This window comes from Rattus norvegicus, chromosome 8, assembly GCF_021556685.1.
Source record: "Rattus norvegicus strain SHRSP/BbbUtx chromosome 8, alternate assembly SHRSP_T2T, whole genome shotgun sequence".
NCBI classification, from domain to species: domain Eukaryota; kingdom Metazoa; phylum Chordata; class Mammalia; order Rodentia; family Muridae; genus Rattus; species Rattus norvegicus.
The window spans coordinates 55,855,029-55,881,443 of NC_141541.1; the positions used below are offsets into that span (position 1 = coordinate 55,855,029).

The window sequence follows — 26,415 nt, forward strand, 5'->3', positions numbered from 1 at the left end:
CTTGTAAATCACTTTCCCTTCTCTCTTGACTTGAAATGGCCTCTGCTCAGCCCGCATACCAGATGCTCTCTGAGACACAGAGTCAGTCACTCCCAGGACACACTCCTAATCCTGATTTAAACCCTGCAGCTACCTGTGTTCTGCTGCGGCTTCCCTCCCAGTACTGCTCATGGGTTCGCCATTTCCAGCTGCAATGATCATGTTGTTTGACTTGAGTATGTGTTTGCTTAACCGTTTTAGAGTGTTTTCTTGCTATGTCCCCTTTTCTGTTGGGTACAATTGATGGATTTCGCATCCCTGGAGTTGGGGTGCAAAATGCACTATGGCTGTGGCTGCATTTATTGTCCGGTGCCCTTGTAAGAGCTGATGCCTGGCTTCACCTGGTTTAATTTTGTCATGAAGCTGACATAATGCTCTAATGCAGGAAGACAGTAAATTGGGATCATTGGTCAATGCTCGGACCTGACTTTTGAAACTTCTAACTCTAGTGTTTTAGTCCCCTTCAGTTTACACTAATGACTTACCTGGTTCCAAAAAATTTTGAAAGTGTGTAATAGAAATGCTACCATAGAAATAATGAGCCAGAGCATCCATCGCTGTTCCTTTTCTGTTTTGGAAAGGAGCCAGTGCCTGCCCATAAAATGTATTACATGCGTTAAGTGTTTATACAAATGTGCCTTTGATCCTGCCCCTCAAATTTAAAGTGCCTCAAACCAGTGTTGGGCTCACATCTCAACTCTGGAGATGTGTCTATCCTCTTTAAGGTTCTAATGTAGGGTTTGTTTCAACTGTACAGTTCTCTGTGTTGTTTTCACTATATTTTAGGCACACAGACTTGACTTATAAGTAAGTATTATACTCTACTGCAGTGTACTTTATGATTTTTTTTCCTCCTTCCTCCACTCTTGAGAACTAAGTGCTTGGTTACACCAAGCTGCATTGGCCTCTCAGGCCTCTGGTTAATCTGGCTCCTTAGAAGGACTCTGAGTTCTTTATGGTAACTGGGTCCCTCTTGACCCAGGAAGCATGCCAACTGAAGGGGAACACCGGTGTGAATTCATGTGCCATATTTATACATCAGAAGCTCCGGGCTCATTGGACCCCCTTCCTAAAAACACTGTTTAGTGTTCCAGTGCATTTAAACATTGCCTGTGTCAAGCTCCAGCGAGTCAGTGAGAACAATCGCCAGCCAGAAAACTGCATCATACAGATGACAGGGTTTACTTATGATTTTTAACCCTCAATATTCCACTTCACCATGAGCAGCTGCTAGAGAGGGCCTGGTAGGGAAACCACACTTGAAAAATGCAGAACTGAAGAAGGAAGAAGGTCCTGGTGTGATGACGTTAGTGTGAAGTTGGTCAGAAGCACCGAGTCTGAAATGAATGTCACCATGTATATTGTTACATATGCACCTCACTTCTGTAGCCAAAAGTAACGGGGAAACCCATGCATCAGGTGCCATGGGAGTATTTTTCTGTGAGGAAAAGCCATTGCTACAACCTTGAACAACATCACAAAGGAAGAAAGAGACAGGCCACCGCAGAACAGCAGCAATAAAGATGACGAAGGCTCTGTCCCCTGATCCAGCCATGACAGCAGAATCCTGGCACCCAAACCTGGGCTGAACACAGGGATGACTGAGTACCTGAGACTTTGAAATTCCCAAGTAGTATTTGGCAGTTGTGTGAACATGTGTGTTATTGTGGCTGGCCTTGAAGATTATAACATCTTGTAAAATGGAAGAATTGAAGTGTGTGTGTGTGTGTGTGTGTGTGTGTGTGTGTGTGTGTGTGTGTTATACACATGTATCTTGAACATATTCACTCCGACGGCCTTTTTGTGAACTGACCTTGCCAACTGTCTTCTGATGAAATAACCCAGTGGATGGAGAACTTGAATCTGGGTGTTGCCTACTCACCTCCAAGCTCTGAGCTCCCGCTGGAAAAGTATCCTCCTAAGTGTGGGGCTGATTCCTATGATGCTCACTTGTCAATCAAGAAGCCCCAGGGCCCCAGGTGGGTTGGATTAACACAAAGGCAATGTTTGAATGTCTGAATCCATTGTTTAACTAGCTTTCCGACTGAGCTTTTCTGTCGCAGTCCTGAGCTTCGGTGCCTTAAGAACCATCTAGCAGCCACTGAGTTTGCACTGGTGTTTCGCATCACTTCGCATGTGCCCCTGACTATTGACTCACAAACACGTGTGCCCTGGCAAGTCCCCCAGAACCAAAGAATTTACTGTTTTCCTCCCTGGCTCGCAGCTTTGAGCTCAAGGCATGTCTTAAAACAGTGCAACTCACTTCAAATGCTTTTTGCTTTCCATTTATTATTGCTTGTCACGCGGTGTTCTCTGAAAGCTTGCTCATATATTATCTGTTCCATTTTTTTCCATTCTCCCTTTTTTTGCATGCCGTTCCTCCTGTTTCTTCCCTTCCTCCAATCCTCTGTTCCTGTCTGTAGACACCACGGCGACGACAGAACCAGCAGTTCACGGTTGGTACCACATTACTGTTTATCTACTCTCTCAGCGCTGCTGAGAGGCAAGGCAAGCCTGGGAAAAAGAAATGCAGTCTTCAAGGGAACATGCTCCAAATAGACTGATCTCATAAATGCACTGTAATTTTTTTAATGCTTGACATTATACGGGGTCTTGTCATTTCTGTTGTGAGTTCGGTGGCCAATGGTTGCAGTCTGAGATGAGGCCTTCCCTCTGGTGGCAAGTGGGGCAAGGTGTCCATCACACGTTTTTCCTTATTTATAAAGCTCCACCACACCTTGGAATAAATGAACCTTCAAAAAGTGTTTTAATTAAAATTAATTAATTAAATGTTTACCAAGCTAGGATGGGTAAGCCAGGGTGTTTCACTTACCAGCTTTTACTTCAGGGAATTTTGAAAGGGAGTTCAAAGTGTGCTTGAGACAGAGGGTCCAGGAGGAAGAGCTCTATTTTGACCCCTGACATGAACAAGGGAAGCTTGCTAGTCTTCTCTCCCAAAGTCATGACTTATATCCTGCTGAGAACTTATCCACCCCACCTCCCCATCCCGCTGTTCACTGAAGCTTAGGCTTCTACCAGGTGGGAAACAGTTCTCCAAGAATGTTCTTCATGTCCGTTTGAACAGCATTAAGTACAGTTTGAAGGAAGTCTTTGGTATGTGGTACTTTGTAACCCAAATAATAAAAAGTGTGTTAAGGTTTCATTTTAGCCAGAAGGTGATTAAAAACCGAGTGCATAAACTTCAGACAGGGACATCATGAGTCACCAGCTGACTACAAAGTGGGGACAGGTCTGTTAACTTTTTGTCTTTGTTTTTTATTCAGTCAGAAAATGAGAATCCTGTTTCATCTGTATACTATTCTATTACTCAGCTCAAATCTAACCTCAGCAAGACAATACTTAAAGCAGATATCTAAGTTTAAAAGGGGACAGAATTATAATTACTGAATCCAAGGCAATCATTTGGTAAAGGGTCTGCTTCAATTGCTCTGTGCGCTATGCAGAGTGAAAAGTTATCACTTCAGTCACAATAGGTGATCAGCCAGCCCTGTAGTGTCAACTCAGTTGCTAGAATAATGTCTATCCTACACTGACTTCTTAGACAACTATGTCTGAGAACTTACAAGTTGGAAATCTGAGTAATACCTGTTGGGCTGTGCTTGGTCAAGATCAGCCGGGGATAACTTCTCCCTCTCCCCTGCTCCTTCCCGCCTCCTTTCCCCTTGCAAAGTAACAGGAGCTTAGATAGAAGCCTAGCCTACTCCCACTTCACTGTCCTTTCCTACCATTGGGACAAAGGGAAATGCCCGTGCACTAAATTAAGAGTGACCAGGTACACTGGACAGCCGTGAGAAATCAATTAGATATAAAATGTGCATTTCTAAGGTAGTGTCCGTAGAGCTTGGCTCCTTCTCAAGACAGCAACTCCATTAAACTTAGTTGTTAATGTGCTGGCCCACACCTTTATCCTAGTGCCCAGGAGGCAGCGGCAGGCGGATCTCTGTGAGTTCAAGGCCAGTGTGATCTGCAGAGTGGACAGCCAGAGCTATTGGAGAGGAACCTGTCTTGAGTGGAAGGGAGACTTTAGTGGTTTGTATGTTTTATCTTTAGTTGAGTGCCTCCTGACTTGTATCGATTATCCTCAGCACTTTAAGTTGGCTTCAGTGTAGTTCTTTTTAAAGTACTCTTAAGTTTTGGACGTTTTATAATTAACTCCAGGGTCAAGTGCCATCTAAGATTCCCAAATTCTCTGGGCTCTTTGAAGCAATAGTGATCATTTATCCCCTAAAGCCCCATAGTTCTATGTTTTAGTCTCTCTAGAAAAACCAAACACTTGTGCATGTGGGGTTCCTCCTTAAGCACCCCGACAGAATGTGTGAGCTAGAGAATTTGTCCTCAGGTCTAAAAACCTGAGACATCAACTAAAAGCTGATTCGGATTTAGGGCTACTCATTTTAATTACGTCTGTCCCTTTAAAAGAGACACACGGATCAGGACTGTTTATAGCATGCCGATGGCAGGTCATAGGGTTGCCTGTGCTATGAGAAGCAACCACTGTCTTTCTCTCTGAAAAACATCCAGCTTGGGAATTTAGGGTGAGACCACCTGGTGTGAGATGTTTGTGGGAGAAAGTAGCAAGGCCAGCCTCCCCCTGGCATGTCCCCTGTACCTTCAATGGAATCCTTAGCCACAGAAAAGTGGTGGGTATCCCAGCTGATCCTTGTATAATGTGTTTATAAATGCATTCTTCAACTTGTCTCTGATCCTCATAGCCTCTTCTCAAAGGGCCCCCCACTGTTTTGACCAGCTGACTCTCAAGCCTACAGCCAAACTAAAATAATGTCTGGAATTTTACTTGATGGAAAGGGAAGAAATTTCTCTAGTCAGTTGTAATGGGTAACAAAATGTGGTGGAAGCCCAGACCAAGGGAAGAACAAGGCCATCATAGGAGAGCATCGATTTTAGCCTAGGACTAGAGGCCCAGCTTCTTCAGTACAGCAACCACATGGCAGATTCACTTGATGACCTTGAGGTGGTCCTCATGGAGACTTAAGTGGCTTAATAACTCAGCAACTTAAATGACAAGACATACTAAGTCAGACAGCTGTGACCATCTGACTGGCGTCAAAAGTGTTACACTGGATTTTCCATATGGCTCTTTTCTTTGATTTAAAAACCAAAAAAACAAAAAACAAAAAACAAAAAACAAAAACCAGACATCAAGATTTCCCTTCGAAGACTCATTGAAATATTTTATTCAAGCTTGTGTTGCTAGAGTATGTATGAAGTTTATTCTAGTTGTTCATGTATGTTGACTGTCTGTTCTTACCTATAACTGATTGGGATAAGCATGTACTGGAAGGTTGGAAGTGCATGGGCATGATCCAAAACCAAATGGATTTTCTCCCAAAGAAAACCAAGCAACAATACACACCATATGTTTTTAAGGATCTCACTGAGAGTAAAGATAAATGTGAGTGTAAGAATGAGCTGTTTACGCGAGGCTGACACCGGGGTGGGGGGGGTCTCTTTCAACAAGGATCTTGAGCATTGTGGTTTTGTGGCTCATCCTTAAGGGCCTGCACAGGAAAACAAAAACCAAAAAGACAAAAAACAAAAAGAAAAAACCTGTGTTGTGTGTGCATGTTGAGCGATGCAAAAAGAAAAAAAAAAAAAAAAACCACTGCCAAATCCTGATAGCTCATGGCCAGAGGCTGCAGGCAGATATGCATGGGTGGTTACCCGCACGGGCAGTGTCGTCGTCATTCTGGTTATTTGGTGTGTGGGTGTGTGTGATGGTTTTTGTCTTTCTGTTTCACTGTGGACGCTTCTCTGTAAATGTCTTGTGCCTTGTTCTTTTCTGTTCTGTGTGTCCCCTCTCCCTTTCCCTCCCCTCCCCGCCACCCCCTTGAAAGGTGGGGTGATAGCATGCCCACGGTCTGGAATAGCGCTTGTGCTTCTGTTGCACTGCAGACAGCTGGCTTCTAGGTTGAAGGTCTCGCCTCTGTCTGTCTGTCTATTTACCTACCTATCTTATCATCTACCTACCTACCTATCTATTTCTTCCCATTCCCTTTCTCCTCATTCTGTTATCTCTCTGCCTGCCCTTTCTACCTGTTGAGACAGTAGAGGCTGACAATCTCATGGATTTTCTTATCCCAGATGATTTTTTTAAAATAGATTTTTATTCATTCCAGAATGGAGAACCTCTCTGAAGCATTTTTCATTTTCTATTTCGGTTTCAAAGTATTTGGCCAGTGCCAGGTAACAAGCCCACACCCCAGACCATCCTTAGATAACTGCTCCATGAGTCTCCCCTTCCCTGATTTATGACTAGTGCAGACCATAATAGAACGCTAAAAGCACTGTGTTATGTCCTTACCTTACATAGTATTCATTCGTGGGAAGTTCTTAAGCCCATTTGAAAGAAGACTAGCCAGCAGTGCACGTGGTTACAACCGCTATGTCCACCGTCTGTGTATGTGCCTCTGTGTACATCTCTCTGTATGAGTACATAACAGTGGCATTCAAAGGCTGTCATCCAGTCAAGGGACTCTGCAGACCTTGTATGCTCTACCCAAGACCAAAGCTAAAGAGGTTTACGAATGGCTGCAGGACCTGAAGATTGCGTTGCAGCCTTGATATGCAGTTTGGAAACTGTTTAACGGCGCGAACCAAATTTCTGCTAATGGGAAGAAGGGAAAACTCCACAAAAGCTGACAAAGCAGGAAGAACAGGATGACTGAGCTTTAGATTAAAACTCCCGGGGGCGTCTGAACTCTTATGGCTGGTGGTGGAAGTGTCAGTTTCCACGACACGGCCAAGTGATCAGATGCGTGCTGCGTAGGTAAGACAGAGACCGTCGCCTGCTTTGTTTTTCCTAATGGGAATGGTGCTGGGCCACTGGGCCAAAGTTTTGCTTCCTAAGAATTTTATTTCATTGTTATTTTTGTAATTTTCTGTGAAGTATTTACATGATAACCTGATGAATCAAACCCAGCAGCTTCTTTAGGTATACTTGATTTTTGCACGTATCGGAATGGCTAGGATTTCTGACCGATTCTGAGTCTTTGGGGTCTTTTTCTTCTGGTTTAAAATTGTTGTGTCAAGAAGAAGAAATTACAGCTTCAGAAGCACACAGTGCTTAGCCTGCACCACAGACAGCACCTCTAACACCAGAAAAGGCCAAAAATGAGTCTCTGCAGACGAGACCGCCATTGTGCATAAATGAAATTATCCTATCTGCACCTCAGGACTTCCTTAATTGCTCAAAAAAAAAAAAAGTCCCATATGCAACAAAAGTAAACTTTCATTTGTTTAACGGAGTTTAAAGAAATGCAGCGTGTGCATTTTAATTAGAAGTGACTAGAAAGAGCTTGAATAGGTGATAGGAATTTTTGAATAGAAGAACCAAGAAGTAATTTCCCACTTATTATTCAATCACAATGTTTCCTTTTGAGAAATACTCTCTGCTTCATAAAATGCATCTCTGTCGTTTTCTTTGAGAAAATGAGAGGAGTCTAATTTTTAACATGAAAGAAAAATACCTAGGCCAAAGCAATTCTAGGGGTAAATTTTGTTTTCCTCACTGTACCTCAAGTGCTGTGGCAAACTCTCCTAATTATATTTATTCAGAAATTATCCAGCTATGACAGTGTGCCGCAGATTCATTAAAAACAAAAACAATCGAAATGCAGAAACAAATTTAATGCCACTGGCCTAAATGGCTTCTCAGTTTAGAGCATAATCTAAGCAGGAGAATTCCAGATGATTTGGTATATTCTAAAGTTTATGCCATTAAAAATGACAGTTTTGGCTTTAATGAGGTGTATATCAACTGTCTGTCACTTCGTAATGGAAAGCTTTGCATATTAATGATACTTCATAAACATGTTTATCTTTATTTTTTAAAATTAGCTTCCTAGTGCCCTCCCCAAGGGATCAAGCCTTCAGCAGTAATGCTGCCTGCTTGAAACAACCTTGTTTAATGTGGGTCAATGGGCACCAAGCACGTATGTAGAACACTTTGATATTCACTGGGCCACGTAGAAGTGAGGGATTAGCCTTCTGAGAACTGCAAATTTATAATTAACTACAGAGAACTACTTTATGTTACCCATTTATAACAGTTATTCAAATAATTGTATTCATCAGTCTTTATTCAATGGATAAAGCCAATTAGAAATAGAAACACTTTCAGCCAATCAGATTTCAGGACAAAAACGGCTAGCCTTTCTCCTCTGCCTGTTTAATTTATCCAAATGCCATGTTCCCTTTAGTTGCCTGGTTCCATAGCTTGCAAACACCTGTGGACTCTGACGGCTTTCATTTTGGTTTGGCTTCTGCTCTGGAGTATTTGACACCTAGGGTTCATGTGGGAAACTCTCCTCTCCTAGGAGTTGTGGTGGAACAGCCTTCTCACATGCTCAGCCAGCTCCCCAGGTTCCTGTGACTTGTCAGTTACCTCAGAAGTTTCAAGTTTTAATGACCACTCATACAAACTTGTTTTAGTTCACTTGATATATGTATACATGTATGTATATATGGCAACCCGTCAGCCATTACGTATTTTCAGAGCATTTGTTTCAGTTGCCTTAAGGCTCTGGTAAGTAATTCACCAAGGATGTCCCTCAAAACACTAATTCAGCAAATACTTACTGAGAAGGTACTTTGTGGTGAGCTCCAGGGAAAGGAAAGATACAAAAACAAGCAGAATTTGTGTCTCTCTCCAGCTGAATTAGATCCACGCCATCTTCAGAATGACAGGCAGAGCCTGTAGGACAGTTATTGAAGGGATTTGAGTTCCTGGGGCAGTAAGCTGGGATTGAAGAGCAGCAACGAATAAGTGAAGGGCCCCATGACCATCTTACCATGCTTGTTGTTTAATAAACTTCCTTAAAAGACCAGCTGAGGAAGAAGCATGAGGAAATGGAAGCCATCTCTAGCTGAACCTCCCTCTGCTTAGCGATGCTCCTCTTCTCTCTTAACTCAAACCAGAGCTGGTGGAGAGCCGCGCCAGCTGGCCAACGCTGGAACTGACTGGAATACACGCACCTCAAGCCCCACTTGACCATCTCCTGACCTAACTGCTTTTTCAGCTTTGAGGGTTTCATTTTTCCAGAATGCCATTGATTTATAAAATCCTTTTTTTTTTAAAAAAAAAAATGGTTTGGAAATCAGATTTTTCTGATAAAGGCCTAACCTGCGATCTGCCCTTAGCAGGTGATAGACCATTTTGAAATAATGGGATCTAAGATTGTGCTAAATTGATAATGAACTGTGTTTGTCAGTATTGGCAAAGGATTTCGATTTTCAGGGAAATGCAAGATAAAGCTCACATCCGTCCATATGTAGCACCTAAATGCGTTCATATTTAAGAGATCTGTACCAGAGTGCCCACAACTAACACCCCGGCTTTACCTTCTCCCGTCCGCATGCTGTTTTGAATGAGTGATTTTTAACCATTCACCCTCATGTTTCATGTGCTTTCAACATGGAGGCTGAGGACTCCTTCTGCCTCGATTGTATATCAATAACAAAATTATATAATTAAAGAAATGAGCATATGGATTAATATATCAAGCTCTCCAAAAAAAAAGTGAGAGATAGCAAGAGATTTGGCTCATGTTTTTTTTTTTTTAAACCAAAACAAAATCCATCCTCAGTTCTTAAGTGTTTTGTTTATGTCCCTCGAGGAATGAAAAGAAAAACGATTTGTTTTTACTTGTAAGGCCTTACTCAGTTGCCCAATTCCGCAGAAGAACTGGACAGTGAGGATCTCTCAGGTAAGGGCTAGTCACTAGGTAAGGCACTGCAGTGTCCAACCTGCGGGTGATTTGTCCACTGTGACCAAATGACCACTTGGTTTGCTGAGCAATCAGGGTGGCTTCTGATTCTCAGAATGAGTTCATGTAGCTAATTCTCCTCTTCACTCCCCCACCTTTCTTTCCTATGGTGACAACGTGTCTTATTTCAGACTGAGGCCTGTGCCCTGAACACAGTAGACAGCAGAGGCCACTCTGCCCCGTGACTTGAAGTAGTGTGTTCCACCCTAGATGTCTAATGGCTCAGGATACAACAAATTTGGTTGTATCCTAAAGCAGTTGATGTTGGATTATGTGGCATGATCTTAAAGTCATATTGACTGTCTACTTCTGTGGAATAGACTAGAAGGCCATGCTATAGCAAAATGTAAGGTGAAGCAGGTCGGGGTAGGGTGTTGTTTGGTCACACACCCGGCCGTACACTATTTATCCACCTCAGACCTTTTTCACGGCATCCTGAGCTCCTGCAAAAGTAGGTTTCATGCTTGATTCCAGGATTTAGGTGTTACTAATCCAGAATAAGAGGCATATCCTAAAAAGACTGGAGGAAGGAGACTTAAAAGTGGTCAGGGCTAAACAATTATATGAGTTCCCATGATGTCATGAGACTTCAGTGCCAACTCCCTATAGCTTCTGAAGCTCTCTGGTCACTCAGGGAAATCCGTAAGCAAGGCTCTTGACTTTGCATTGGAAAAACCAAAGCCCAGGCATATGGCTGCTTCCTGGAGCCCACAAGAAAGCAGAATTCTATAATAACTCTTCCCAAGTAATGTTCACTATGGTTGGTCTGAATGGCTGGTACTTGAGCGGCCATCTTTAACATAGCTAGTACTCCCCCATGTCTCAGAACATGGGATTGATTTCCAGGGCTGAGCTGTTGCTATTCCCCAGCTTCCAGGAGGCTACAGGCTGGGTCTGTTCCCTGCCCTGCAATAAGCCGCCAGCTAATACTTTCTGAATAAATGAACAAATTCTAAATAAATCGATTCGAAAGGAAGCTACCCATTAGCCATGTAATTTACTCGTCTCTTACTTGTGATAGAGTGAAAGAAATTGTACAAACATCCATTAACTTTATTTTCTTTTAAAACAAGGGTAGGTGTGTCCTACCCAGCAGTCCTGCAGCGCCAGAAGTAAACAACTGCTTGCCTCCCCAGCTGAAAGTGGGCCCTGTTCCGGCACACCCCACTTAAACAGGGCAGCCCTCAGTTACAGTGATCCTGCACGATTGGATCTTTCAAGAATTCTGAGAAAGTTCTCCTGGGTTGACCCTGATCTCTTGGCACATTTTCCAGACAAGGATCAGTCAGACAGGCAAAAGGAATTTCATCCTCTTTAGGAAAGCATGAATCAAGCAGGTCCCTCTTCTCCCAGCACCATCAATTAGGAGCACTGCAGGCCTCAGTCCTGTACCGTGTTAGATGGGCCCCCACTGCCATTCTATCAATCACCCGAGTCAGGAGCAATAAACCAACAACCATTTGTGTTCATAATAATTTGGTTAAATTAATAATTACACTGCCCCCCCCCCATTCCCTCCCGGACCGAGGCACTCCTGTTGCTGGGAGTCATAAGTCATGTAGAAGGCTGGTGAGCTGGAAGGCTGGGGCAGGGCTGCCTTTGCATCTGGTTTGATGAACTAATCAAAAACTGATTAGCACCTTTGTTCAAAGGGGATGCTGATTAATCAATTACTATTGATTGTGAGCTTGGCTTCTCTAGGCAGCGAAGAGACATCTAAAGGGAGAAAAAACAACCAATAAAAATTGAGCAGCTGTCATAGTGTTTAAATTTATTAAAACAAAATACATTATTTTTTATGAAGCTGTCTTGAAATGGGTCACTGAAGGGGAGCATATTGATTGAGAAAGGATGAACTTCTCAAATTTCTGTAGCCTGCAGACTGAATTCAATTATAATACAAGACAAACAGGTTAACACCCGCCTTAAACAGCCCATCGATAAATTAGAGTAGGTGTTGCCCATTTAATGCTAAACTGTGATAATGAATAATGTTACCCACTCCCTGCTGTACCGGGTAGAAAGTCCATCCTTTCCACATTAGGGATTAATGTTTCACACTTTGAGATCTTCCCCTGCCCTGCCCCCACCTCCATTCCCCGGTGCCTGCTTCAGTTAATGGCGGTTTCATAGGCAGCATATGGTATGCAGCCCTCAGCCAGCAAAGCAGGACGCCTGGCTGGTCCTCCTTTATCGTCTGCATTTTTAAAAAGATTCGGTGCCTAGTTCGCTGATTTAATTATTGGCCAACTTGGGGGGCTTATCCGATTCTTCCCTGAACCCTTTTATTTACTTTTTTGGGTGTTAATTTTATTGACGATAGATCCACACTAGTTTTGAATTGTTTTATCAATTACATCTGCTGTTTCTCGGTGACAGCTGGCGGTTATTGCCACCCATGTGGAATAGAATAGCTTTAAGCATATTTATCCTTCTACTTTATTTTAAAACTTTAACAAAAATATCTCTGAGTGCCTCCCTCCCTTCGGCAATGAAGGAGCCTCTGGGAACTGTTGGGTGGAGTGAGGTGGTAAATAGTGCGCCAGAGAATGGCCCTCAGCACCGGCAGGGCACACCGTCCGTCTTCAGCATTGGAAGCAGGGCACCAGCAAGGCATGCCAGCGCTGCTTTCTTGTTACCCTCAACATGAGAGAGTGATCTGGAAAAACCCTCCATGCCCTTCACAAGCCATAGAAACATACCGGGCTGGCTTCCACAACCCCTGCGCAGTGGTTGGGACAATCCCAGTGGACCAGCTCTTAGATTACAGAGGAGCCTGAGCTTTACGTCCTCACTCACATATCCAGGGATTCCCAGGCAGAGTGCAGTAAATGGACTCCTGCATGCTTGCATTCCTGCACCCGTGAACACATTTGTACATACATGCACAAGCACACGCACAGACACTCAGCAGCCACTGCGTTTTGGAGGAACTCTTCAGTTGGTCAGCACCACGTGATGTGTGACCCTGGTTTGGAAAACAGGTTGTTTAGTAGCCTTCATGGACAGTATGTCAGAAGGAGAAGTCAAGAAAGACCACCATTAAGCAGTACCCCTGGCCCTCCTATATATTAGCTAATTTTTATTCCACAAAAGCATTTGAGCTCCGTGTGTTTGGCTCTGGGCTGGCCCCTACTACACAGTGGGAAATAAGATCCAGTAGGGGTTGCACCAGCCTTGGATCTCACAGGCTCACGCTGCCCACCCCGTGATAACTTCCCATTGGGGAACACAGACTGCTTCCCCAAGTTGATAGTGACTATGGAAAATTAACACCAAGTAGTTAGAGGTGAAGAGCTGAGACAGGAGAAGGTGCAGGCCAGTTTAGAAAAGCACCCCAGAGAGCAGGAACAGGAAGGCCTGATGAATGAGGTCAGCTGCAACTACAGGAGAGGAGATCCTCAAGAAACTCCTGCAGGGTAGTTAAGGGAGAGTTGATCATTTGTAAGTGATGAAAGCAGGCAGCCTAGGGGCCCAAGCAATTTACATAGAATTTAAACATGGGGCCTCTGGTTCAGGCTTCCCAGCCTCTGAGGACACCACAGCTTCCTTTACTCGGGAGTCTCTTGAGAATACAATTCCTTCTGACCCTTTTTCATTAACTTTAGGATGGGCATCAGGGGCTCTGAGCAGCCTATGTGTGCTAACTGACCTGGAAATGCCTTTAAGTGCCTTCCCCTTCAGAGAAGATCCAGCGTGCCCTGCTCTGGTGTTTCCAGTGCCACTGCCCCTTAGACGTCCCTAAATGATGAGATTCATTTCCCCCTGAGGTGGCCCTAAATGCCATTGTGAACAAATGCTTGAGAAGAGTTAAGATGTGGACGTTTCAGTCTTTAAAATTTAAGTCGTGCTTTCTGGTGCATACCTGTAACATCAGTGCTTGGGGGCTAAAACAGAAGGATTTTAAATTTAGTGTAAATCAGACCTTTGGAGAGATCTGGTGAGGCCCATGCTCAGTGACTTTGCCACAACAGAAGTTTGAATTTCCTCCTAGTGCTGACCTTTCCCATAATCCAACATGCTACTGTTTTAACCATGGGGAGCAAGGTGGTTATGGCCAAATAGACCAAACCTTTCCTTCAGACTACAGAGCTGCTGCCACAGTGCGAAGTGTGAGCTCCAGTTCCACAGGTTGGACACTGCTTTGGGGTGACTTCACCACATTCATGACTCCATCCTCCTCACACCCCAAATGCCTGAGGCCCACCAAAGCATCTATAGAGACAGATTCTAGTGGGAATGCCGGTTACACTCTGCCCTCTTTACCAGGTTCCTAAGGAAAACCCCAGTGTCATCCTCGGTGTCTTCCCTTTGCTTAAACCAGAGAAGGCGATCCCCTGTCAGTGCCCTGTAACAAGATGAGCGAGTGGAGCAGGGTCCCTCTGAAGACGCTAAACACCTTGGGTGGGCACCGTTTCATGGAGCCATTTCTGCTGCTGGTTAGATTAGCTAAACCAAGTGGCTGGAGAAGGGAGCGAAATCAACATTTTCAGAGACTGGTCCTGACGTTTAGCTGTGGAGGGCTTAACATCTGGGTCCTCTAATGGTATACCCGAACCATAACGTGCATCCGGTGGCCTGGTGCTTCCTTAACCGCCATGGAGAGCAGCAAAGCCATCAGCTACAGCACGTGTCAATTCTGTATAAGTGAAATGAAAGCTTGGTGACCCTTGTTTCTGAAGAGCTGAACATTATTAGAACTTTGGCCTAGGGTCAGTGATAAGAACCAAAAAGATCTCCTCAGGTGTTTATAGAGAGGACTGATGCTCAACGGACATCAAATCCCAACAGCATGCTCTACCCCTCACAGCAACCCTGCAGAACATCACTGGGGCTAATGTCTTAGAGTAGGCGATCGACCTACCTGAAGTCACACAGGACAGAATGAAGTTTAGCTTCTGGCCCAGGTCTGATCGCAAGTGAGCTTCTATCCCATCGCCTAGGCAGTGGCAGGCAGGGAGAGCCTGAGTCCTGGTCACTGAGCCACTGTCTGTGCACAGTTGTCATTTAAATGAACATATACTGAGATCCAGGCAGGGTACACACTGAGGATGACTACTCTGGTTTTCTTTGCAGTGGCCTCGCACAGCCATTCTAAATGTCAGAGTAGCAGCATGCCATTGCTAGAATTGAATGCAGCTGATGGCTGATGCCGGCCCCCTGGCATGCTCTATGGGAATCTTCAAGATTTTCTTGCCTTCGTTGGTCCCTTCCCTTCCCTTCTCTGAGAAGATGGAAAGGAAAGGTTATGCTGTATAAAGGCTAGTGTGCTCCAATATATATTAACATCTTAATGGGAAAGCTGTGCATGTACTGTATACATTTACTACTCTCTGACAAGAGGGAATTAAATGTCAGAAGGATTTGTAGCATCTATAATTGAATTGGTGCTGAGAAAAGCAAATCTTAAAAGAAGAATAACATATTAGGATTAGCAAACAACGTGGCGTTTTGTCAGCGTTTGCCATTCAGTGTGTTCCCCTCCAGTAATAAAGCTGTGCTTCTAGAACACAAGCTGAGCTTGGTTGCCTTAGGTGAGAGCTATCATAGGTGATGAGAGCAGGTAGCTTCTTCACCTTTCAGATAGCGCTCTGTGTGTGTGTGTGTGTGTGTGTGTGTGTGTGTGTGTGTGTGTGTGTGTGTCTGTGTCTGTGTGACTCTGTGTGTGTGTCTGTGTGTGACTGTGTGTGTGTGTGGTTAGTTTGAGGTTTTGTTTGGTTTTTCATTTTTGCTTCAGCTTTGGAATACATGCCACCAGCCTCTCCTCCCTCGTCCTTATCAAGAAGTAGCAAGTGACATCACAGTCATTAAGCCTTTTCTGAGATAGGCTAATCCATCCAGCTCTAGGAAGCCAGAGGCAGCATTTCCATCATAAACACCAATCCTAAGAGTTTTTAATTAAACTGACTTGTCCAGAGAGACCTCACCCGCACCAAGTGACAGAGCCATTGCAAAATGTCAGCCTCAGCTCAGGCCCCAGTCATCCCTGGGCAGGAGAGGCCCCTGGGGGAGTGGGAGGCCTAGAATTGCTCCACTTTAAATGAGACCCAAGAGAACAGATCGGTGGGTGCTGGAGCAGTATCTAACCTACACCAAAGAAGCCCGAGATGTTAAGGTATGCAGTGCAGTTACAGCCATCATGACTGACACTGCATGCTTACGCTCCACCTTCTCCAAAGCAGGGGGCTCTGTATCCTTTAGATTCTGCACCCTGGGTTTCTGGATGGGCGGCCTGAGGTTGCCAGGAGAGCTCTGCTCAGTGAGTCCCTCTACCAGTCCTTCCTTGCCAGGAGCCTGCCAAGGACATCCTAGCCATTCCCTGGTTACCCATGGACTCCAGCTTTGGCAGCACAGCCTGCAAGGTTTATGATGGATCCACGATCATGGCATTCTCCTGGCAGTTCGTGTGGCACATCTCCTGCCAGGTGGTAGGGTAGCCATAGAAACCTGCCCCTCTCAGACGCCTGATCCACACAGGCAGCAGAGGCTGGGGAGTGCTGTGAGAAGGAACACTTTAAGTGTTTAAGGAGTGAGTGCAAGTAGAAAAAGAGACGGAGGGGTGGAGAGGAACTAGAAGTCCAATCTGGCCGTGATAATTATCCCCATTCACATTGCCCTTGGGTCAGGTCAACTGCCCTGAGCTGCAGAAAGCTGAGCAGTTTGGGCCATCCCCGGGACTCTGGTGAAAGTTTGTGTGTCTTTGTTTGTTTTTAATTGTTTTATTGTTATTCTGAGATTTCTAAGATATTAAAATCAAGGCCAGGGTGGTTGAAGCTGTGGCAGAGCTTCTGTTTTGGTTTTGTTGGTTTTGTTTCATCTGGTTGCCAACTTGACATTCTGCAAGCAACTTAGAAACCTTACCTGGAACCAAGTTGCTTGAGCTTTTTGCCAGAAGAAAAGCTAACTCAGTTGTAACCAGCTCGTGATGCATCTGTCACCCTTAGAACTGTAGACGTGCTGCAGCATAGGACGGGACAGAACGGGCAAACCCGAAGTTGTACTGTAACGAAGTGTTGTGTTGCCCAGCGCTCAGTGTTGTCTAGTGTAGACTTACATCCTGCTTACTCGTGTGTGTGGTACACGACACACGACCATGGTCACCTGAAACTAAAATGACTGTTTTTGTATATGCATGTACCAAACATGTATTTGGCATTCCTCCCCAGGACAACAAGGGCACACCTTTATCCCAAAATAGAACACGCTAACACTGGTGACTATGCAAGAGGAAGAATTGTAGCCTCTTAGGATGCAAGAAAACAAGATGGAGCAAGGCCGAGAGACTTCCCTTTGCCTGAACTTAGGCTCCTTTATAAGAGCTTTACACCCCCGATTTCACTTTTCTGCTGAGAAGCTGCAGCAAAGCAAACAGCAAAAGGGACAGGACCCACGTGGATGCATGAACTCCCTCAGGAGCAAGATGGGGACGGACACCCATGGCCTTTCCACCTAGTAATTTCACAAGACCCAACTCACGAGCGAGACAGGGAAGTGGAGGCTGGCAGACTTCGTCACGGATCCTCACATAGTCTCCGCTTTGAATCTAACCCCTGCAGACCAAGTGCATCTCTGTGGCATCGCACGCTGCTGCTCTCTGCAGTCAGCAAGGCACCAGCTGCAGGTGCAGGAGGTGCTTGCCCCGAACAGACGACCAGCATCACCCCTACCACTTTGAGCCAATCCACAGCACTGTTGGAATCGCCTCCCATCCCACAAGAGGAAACAGAAGAGACAGTGAGAAACAACTGCTCTCCACAGGGGAAGCCAGACCATGACAGGCACTCAGGAACAGTCACGGCTCTATTACTACCTCCCATGGTCAGCCAGGGGTGGGAGTAGGGTGGAGGAGAGGTGGGAAGAGGCGGCGAGGAGCTCATAACCAGCAGTGTTCCCTGTAAATTAAACATCAGGTACCCTCTGTGTCCATCTGCTGTAATTGAAGGTAGGAGAGGTGTCCTGATGATTAACTAGCGGTAGTAAACTTTCTGATCAAAGTGAATATAGAGAGATTACGCTTATAAATAAGTATCTGAAAAGTGTTTGTGTGCCCTTGAGGGTGAGGAAGATAACTCAAACACGTATTTAGTGTGGACGATGTACAGGGGGAAATAGCTAGACTGAGCACTTGGAGAGCAAAGGTCAAATGACTAGTTGGGCTCAAGTAAGGAATCCCACAGATGATGGTTTTTACCCTTGTTTTGAGAAGGTTTACATTCCTTTCTTCTGTATTTCTCCCCGTTCCCCACCTACCACTCCCCCAAGCTCAAACATACTACCACATCTCTCTGAAAATGGCTGGGGGGACAGTCTTAAACAGCTTCTAGAAGCATCCATGTACTCACCTCTTAAGGTGGCTCCTCCCTCCTCCTTGCCTCCTGTAGCTGTTTTCCCTCTTCTCCATCACTTTGTCCCACATCTAAGACACACAGAGTTTATTGAAATAAAGTCAAACTTCAACCAGTTTGAAGCAACTGAAGATTACTTGATTTCATCCCCACAAGTTTTGCTTTTGCCTGGTCCCTGTGAGAACCTTTAAATGTTTTTGCAGTGGGCTGTGTCTCTGCAATGTAGAGAATGATTTTCCAGCAGGTACCAGGGTCCAGTACCACCCTGAGATACTTTCTCTTCATCATCAGCCTGACTGGCTTTAGGATCACCATGGAAATACACCCATGGATGTGTCTGTGATGATGTCTCCAGAAAGGTTTAACTGAAGAGAGGCCCAATCCTAAATGTGCTTGACACTGTTCCATGGTCCAGACTCCAGGTCACTAAAAAGAAAAAGGCAAGCCAAGTACCAGCATCTGCTTCTTCCTGCTTCCTGGCTGGGGATGCCGTGTGAGCAGCTGCCCGCTCAGTCCTACCACCTTCCCTCCCTGCCATGAGGGACTGTGTCTTCAAAATGGGACCAAAGAAAGCCCACCTTCATGCTATTTGGGGCTGGTGTTTTGTCCCCGAACAAGAACAGTAATTAACACACGCCCCGCACACAGTACTTCTCATCTACAGGCTGCTTCTTCAAAGGCAAAAACATTTCACCTTCTGCCCCGGGAAAGGACACTCAGGACAGTAGAGGCTGCATTGTCTGCAGTAAGCAACACTTGGGCCGAGGCAGGAAGGAGATTCCTCGCCAGCACATCTCAAGCGGAGCTTGTTAGACACGTTGCTGAAGAGACTTGCACATCACGGAGTAGACTAATTGGCTGCAGCACTCTGCCTCCATTCCATCTCCATCCTCCAATTAAACTCCCATCATCCTGTTGTCCGGGCGGCCTGCTGCTGCCTCTGACTTGGCATTTCTGTTGGGGTTTGAGGTTTGAGTTATTCCGTATTCCTTCCAAAGCTAACTCCATGGAACACTTTAAATACTCCACGTTTTAATTGAAGCTCTTTTAATTAAAGCACTTTCCTTGGAAGCCACAGTCACAAGTTATCTCCCCACATCCTTCTGTGTTGAGTCTCCAAGCAGAATCGGAAATATCGATAGAAAGTGTAAGCCTGCCCTCCCGCTGAAAGCGTTGTATCAGGTTTCGGCTCAGAAGAGTACCATTACCTTTAGCTGTCACGGATCTGTACACTTGATCGATAAACTTCAAATATTATTAGAGGTGGAGGCTTCAGAGATTTGCTCTGTTCTTTGGAGAGAGACAGAGATAAATCTTTCTTAGAAATTGACTTGAATTTGCACTCTCGGTCTGCCCAGTGAAACGCATTTCTCTTAGGCATCCAGGAACTACAAGGGGGGCAGATTTATAGGCCATGTGCTTCATGTACTGAAAGATTTAAATGGTAAATCCTTCACATATGACTTCACAAATCATGTAAAGTTAAAAGATTTTTACCGTTTCTGTTGCTGCTGTGCTTAAATTGTAAGGTACAGCCAGTAAATCATTTTAATGGAGGTGTCGTACTTGACTCAATAAAAAAAAAAAAAAAGAAAGAAAAGACAATGGTCTAGCTTCCACTCCAAAATGTTAATGTATTAATCAACGGGAGAATAATTGTTTTTTACTATGTTATAAATCTCAGGTGCCATTAGGACTTCAGCAAAGGGTGATGTAGCCACATTCCTAAATTAAAATTGTTTACCCCGCCATACATCCATTCTGCATCGCCATAGCTCATTGTGGGTTCATTCTGAAGTTGTTCCCCAGCCAAACTGTCAAAGGGGACACCCTGAGGGAGTGAGGCTTATAAGAGAAAACTAATTACATTTTGAGGGGTTAAATAACATCAAAACCGTCTGGGGATGGACAAGTGTTCCTTCCCACCATGTTTTTTTTTTCTTTTTTCTTTTTTTTTTTCTTCTTTTTGAATTAGGTTTTTAGATCTTAAATTGAGGCTTTCTCCCTCCTCACACCTTTAAATGTGGCCAGCATTTTGTATGCCTTTAGTCTTCATAAGCCTGCCGTTATCTCTCCACAGCCTTGGCTTTCCTATGCTTGTTCTAAGGAAGTGAGCTATGGGGCCTCTGTCATACCCCCACCCCCGCCCACAGTTCTGTGATAAGCCTGAAGGTACCATCAGTGGTCCCCATAAGTAGTTAGGTCACCCTCCTTAATTATCAGGAGCCTTAAGTTCTAGAATGTGTACAGTGAGTGCTAAGAATAGGTGTGAACAGGCAGAATCCAGACCTGCCCTCCCCCGCAGCTCCCCAATTTTCTTTTCACTGCAGTAGCACTCCTATGCTGCCTCTCCTGAAATTGCCTTGTGGGGAGAACAGATCAATTCAGTACTGGACAGGTCAGTCTGTTCCCTCCGTGTAACTTGATCCATCTGGTTTGTTCTCTTTGACTCCTCCATTAAAAAAGAAGGTGACCTTCTGACCCTGGAGGCAGTGTCCCTGGGGCTCTTGGTGTCTCTTAACACATTCTACATCCCTGTTCCTCTTCTGATTTCAACAGATTCTCGAGCAGGTGAAGAGGGCGCCATTGGGGCAGTGGACCACGCGGTGATTGGCGGCGTCGTAGCCGTGGTGGTGTTTGCCATGCTATGTTTGCTCATCATTCTGGGCCGCTATTTTGCGAGACATAAAGGTAAGCAAGGTGCTCTGGCCGGCTGGAGCAACATGTCAGCACAGCCCTGGAACCGGGGGCTCCACTGTTGTCATTAGTAGGCAGCTTGCTTGTGAGGATGGTGCAGCTTTTGTGGTTCCTAAAGCAGGGGAAAAGGAGGCTTGGAAGGGCGGAGAAACCTTAGCCGCTCCAGCGGAGGACTCTGCCGGAGGATTTGGATCCCCTCTAAATACAAGGCTGCATAAGTCTGAGGCTCTCCAGTCTACATTTGGGATAGATTCGAGGGGGTAAGGTAGGGGCTGGTGTGACAAGTGGCCTGAGCCCTAGAAGATTGTATGCATGGCAAACATATCCACAGCCTGCTTGTTTCCCAGGAGACAGGAGGACCAGTTTGCTGCCCCTGAACTCTGAGTAAGCTGGTCCCCAGGGCCAGAATATTTCCTTCTTGATGTGATATGCCCGGGTTTTGTTGGTTTTTTTTTTTAATCCTTTGCCTTAAAAGCCACATAAATATGTATTTTTTAAATTATCAGGGCAATTGATTTAAATTGCCATTAATCATCACACTTACCAACTGTGCAGACTGGATGGGCAATCATCTTTGCCAATGCTCTTCCTCTCTGCCTCACGCTGCTCTGGGCCTCTTCTCCCCTCCTGGTAATTTAGTCTTCCTTTTCTTTGTCGGCCCTTGTCTCTCTCAGTTGTTTTTCTCAAGCGCTGTGCAGTGAGCTTGGGGGTGGGGGGATAAGAGGGGGCAGACACTTGCATAACTGCTTGATTGTTACTTGGGTTTGGGGACAGTCCCTGGAGCCCAGCAGTGGAGGTTCAGGGTACTTAACAAAAGCCTTTAGGATCCAGAAGTGTCTGTCTGGAGCACAGAACAGTTGGGGAGCCCTGGAGCTGTGTGGGCCAGAACCTCTCAGCCTTTCAGTGCTTGCCTTGGTAGAGCTGGGAAGGTAACACTCAGAGAGCTGACCAGAGTGTGCACAGCCTCTGTGGAGGATCAGGGAGGGGAAGGAGGTGCATGTGCAAGCTCTCTCTGCAAGAGAGAGAGAAAGAGCACAGGGAGGGAGCATTTGACCACCTGCTTGCTCAGTTTATCACTTGAAAATCTGGGAATTCGGCAAAATGTCTCAGGCGTTCTTAAGTATAAGACTCTTTAGAGGGAGAACATAATGGTAAGCGGGCTATCAGATTCCAGCAGGCAGTTTGAGTTCTACCTGCCTGCTACTCCAAGGTGAAGTCTTGTCTTCTCTCCATGTAAGCTTGGGATTTGGTGGTACAAATGTCACCAACTTGGTTAATGTTCTGTCTATTGTCATTATAAAGTGGCTGTAACAATTAGCAAATCCATGAATCCGGGTCCAGGCTCCAGTCACATGGTGAGAAAGAATCCTTTGTTCATGAAGACAGAGCCCAAGCCTCCATTGTAGCCCTTAAAATGTCAAATCACGTCCTCCATCTGGTGCCCTTCCCTGAAATGGAAGGCACAGGGAAAACAACCCTTACATGAGTTCAAACACCATCTCCCCTGCGAGTAGCCAGTAGCGATCCATGAAGCCAGGCGACTATGGTTGAAGTAACTGGTTCAAGATGGCAATAGAAGCATCTTCGGGCCCTAATTCATTTATTGGCTAATTGCTCTTCCTTGCTTTGGTTTTTAACCATGTGCGAACATCTCTTGTCATCGGTCTTTGGTGTTTAGTCAGCAGCTCTCCAGCTTTCTGCATTTTAGCCCCACTCACGTCTTCTTCTCTCACAATCACTGCTCTAATGTCTCGTTTGCTGAATTACATCGCAGCCGCGCGGTTGGAGTGGCTACCTTTGGAGCCCAGGATCCCCATCTGTCTCCCCCACCCCGCTCTCTTCTTCCTATTGTTTTTTTCCCCCCTCTGCTGCCTGCACACCACTTCGGCTGATGATGGCCATAAAGCACCTTGCCATCTCTGTACCGCTTGACACAGAGGCCACCAGACAGTCACCGTGCTTTACCCCTTCCTTTTTCAGGTACATACTTCACTCATGAAGCCAAAGGAGCCGATGACGCAGCAGACGCAGACACAGCTATAATCAATGCAGAAGGAGGACAGAACAACTCCGAAGAAAAGAAAGAGTACTTCATCTAGATCAGCCTTTTTGTTCCAATGAGGTGTCCAACGGGCCTGCTTAGATGATAAAGAGACAGTGATACTGGAACTTTGGAGAAGCTCGTGTGGTTTTTTTTTTATGAGTGGGTGGAAAGATGCGAGACTGGGAAGGCTTGGGATTTGCAATGTAAAAACAAAGACAAAAAATGTTCTTTGAAAGTACGCTCTGCTGTTTGACACCTCTTTTTAATCTGGTTTTAATTTGGTTTGGGTTTTGGTGTTTTCGTTTCTATTTCCTCCTACCAAGTCAAACTTGGGTACTTGGATTTGGTTTCGGTAGATTGCAGAAAATTCTGTGCCTTGTTTTTCATTCGTTTGTTGTGTTTCTTTCCCCTTGCCCTTTTTGTGCATTTATTTTTCCCAAAATCAAATTTGTTTTTCCCCCCCTCCCAAACCTCCCATTTTTTGGAATTGACCTGCTGGGATTCCTAAGATTCCCCCCCCCACCCCATTTCTGATTTCTTTGTTTGTGTTGACGGTGACTGCTTTCTGTTCCAAATTCAGTTTCATAAAAGGAAAACCAGCACAGTTTAGATTTCATAGTTCAGAATTTAGTGTCTCCATGATGCATCCTTCTCTGTTGTCGTAAAGATTTGGGTGAACTAAAAAAAAAAAAGAAAAAAAGAAAAAAAAAAGAAAACAATGAAAACTCTTTGCTGCTGCCCATGTCTTAAATACTTAGAGCAGCGAAGACTAGAAACGTAGACTGTGACCCAGAAGCTGTCGTCTGCTGTGGATCTTCATTACTGTACAGGGTTATCTGCAAGTGAGGTGTGTCGCAATGAGATTGAATTTGTCGTTAATTCTTTATCTGTAGGCGGCTCAGTATAGATTACCCCACGCTGTGCAGAACGGGGGGGGGGGGTTGTTTTTTTTTGTTTTTTTTTTTTTTTTGGAGTGGAAAGGTCTCCTCCTTCCTCGTTGCCCTAAACAGATCCGACAGGTGAGGTCTGTCCGTTTTATGTAAGTGGACAAATTTGAGATGCCACAGGAGGGGAGGCAGGGAGGGGGAACGACAGTTCTGCTCTGGTTATTTCTACTCTGGACAATTTCATCCACCTTTCCCAATTGGCCTTACTGCTCGCTGACGTGCAGGAGAGAGCAAGTCCATGTGTTGTGTGAGTGACTGAAGGGGACAGAATTTGTTTAGGTTTTTTTCCCCACTTTTGTTTTTGCTTTGGGTTTTTTTCCCCTTTGTGCTTATTAAGGAAGGCAGTGGGATGTGTCCTGTATGTACTGTATATTACAGACACCGTCCTGCTGGGATTTCCACCTCCAGTCCCTGGCTCTGCTCTCATTCCTTCAGATTTGGCTTGACAAAGGCAGGAGGTACAAAAGAAGGGCCGGCATTGTTCTCGAAAGGTCAGAGCCAAGGTGGAGAAGCAGCATGTAGAGATTTTCAGTTACTTAATCAAAACTCAAAATGTGAGTGTTTCTATCTTTCCTGCACTAGCCCTGGCCTCTTTCCTCAGCCTTAAGAACCATCTGCCAAGAACTCCTCATCTCGCATGATGGCAGCCATAGTGCATAGCAACTAAAATAAGTTTCCGTGAACATATCTTACACCGGAGCCTGGGGGAAGGTAGAGGAGTGGAGGAACCATTTGCATTCTCTGAAGCTAGGTAGGGGTTTGCAGAAGTGCTGAGGACATCTAGAAGTAGTTCTGAAGGACAAAGCCTAAACTATTACCACATGTGTTGGTAAGCTCCAGACTCCAAAACTGTCCCTCTGGGAAGACGGCACCAGAAAAGATAGAGCTATCTATATATAAATATATAAATATATATTATATAACATTTTCAGTCAGTACTTTTGGATTTTGCAAGGTGCATTTTTACTCTTGTTACATTATGTGGAAAACTTATGCTGATTTATTTAAGGGGAAAAAAGTGTCGACTCTGTTATTTGAAAGGATATTTCTTTTTCTTGTCTTCATTTTAACTTCTGATAGAACCACTGCAATATGAGGGCCTTTTGGGAACGGACTGGTGTGTAAAAGAAAATTCATCATCGAGCAGTGTTTTGTTAACCCCTCTCCTGCCCCTAGGCACTTAACCAAGAAAAAAGCCACAAGGAACATCCCTTTTTCAAGAATTTTATAATGTGCATCTATTCCGAGCCCTTAGCACCCATCCTGACCATAGTGTGACCATATCAAAGGGTGACAACCAGTTAGCATGTCGTTGAAAGGGTTTTTCAGCTGTTCTTTTTAGAAAAAAAATATAAAAAATATTAAAAAAACTAAAAATAAGCAAACACAAAAAAACTCCCATTGTTCACAGAATTGGCATCTCATTTTCGGGACAGCCCATCTTTCTGTTTTGACAAGTGTACAGTAGTGCGGTGTTCTGATGTAACTTTATGGCTTAAGATGTTGACATGTCTCAGGTTCCTGTGTTTCGATTGGTGTTTTTCCGTCTCAGGTAGATTGCAAAGTGTAGGCCCCACACATTGGAAAAATAATAATAATAATAATAAATAATAATAATAATAATTAAACAAAGCAAAAACAGGAAATTACGGATTTTAGTTGTATATTGGTTTATGTATTTTTCTTAAGTATACAGTGCACTGTTTGAAATGTATTGTTGAGTATTACTTTGTACAGGTTGATCACTTTTTTTAGAGTGAAGAAAGAACAAACTTGGTTTTTTTGTGTTTTTTTAAAGGAGTATAAAATAATGAAGGATGTATAATTGATGCCAAATAAGCTTGTTCTTTAGTCACGATGACGTCTTGTTTTCCCTCTAGGCCAGTTCTGTTTCTAAGGTGTACAAGGACCATGTTACAGTGTAAGAAACTCCACATCCGTGTGTTCCATTCGCATTTTGTATCGGTTCATGTATACCATTTTTACAAAAAGAAAAAAGAAAAAAAAAGAAGTACTATAAAATATCTGTCTTCTTAATAAAAAAGATTAATGTTACAAGTGATCCTTTAAATCTCTTTCTGGATTCTTAAAACACCCGGCCTCTGGTCCCAGCTTCCTCTCCTAGGACTTTGTGTAGGGACTCAGAGCACTGGTGGCTGGGAAGTGGCTGAGAGCTGGCATTCTCTCTCTCTCTCTCTCTCTCTCTCTCTCTCTCTCTCTCTCTCTCTCTCACTCTCTCTCGTCTGCGTATCCTTGTCCTGTCCTCTTCTACCCTCACAGTAGGCAGGAGTGGTGTCTGGTGTTCGCTGAACGGAGTCGCCTCTACTGGGCCCGTGATTTGTGCAGGTGTTCGGAACACAGTTGCCGGGGATGGCGCCTCCTCTTGTGGATCTGTCCACCACCACCCTCCCCCCTTCACCCACTACCCACCACCTTCCCTGTGTTGCCTGCTCCACCGTCTTTTTCTTTGGGATTCCGTGTCTTAACAATTCATACTGCTTTCTTCCTTTTAAAATTCTCTCCTTTCGCAAAACGAA

General features: G+C 44.7%; 1 protein-coding gene across 6 annotated transcripts in view; it reads left to right on the forward strand.

The window, feature by feature from the left end:
* The window catches only part of Cadm1 (cell adhesion molecule 1), a 322,470-nt gene extending 296,530 nt beyond the window's left edge, over nt 1-25,940 (forward strand). For 2 of the 6 annotated variants that reach the window (NM_001012201.3, NM_001436521.1), the window contains 4 exon segments: nt 2,463-2,495; nt 9,732-9,785; nt 20,750-20,881; nt 22,868-25,940. In NM_001012201.3, the coding sequence (NP_001012201.1) occupies nt 2,463-2,495; nt 9,732-9,785; nt 20,750-20,881; nt 22,868-22,986 (338 nt within the window). In that variant the 3' untranslated portion in view covers nt 22,987-25,940. 6 annotated transcript variants of the gene reach the window in all.
* The last annotated feature ends 475 nt before the right edge of the window (nt 25,941-26,415 follow it).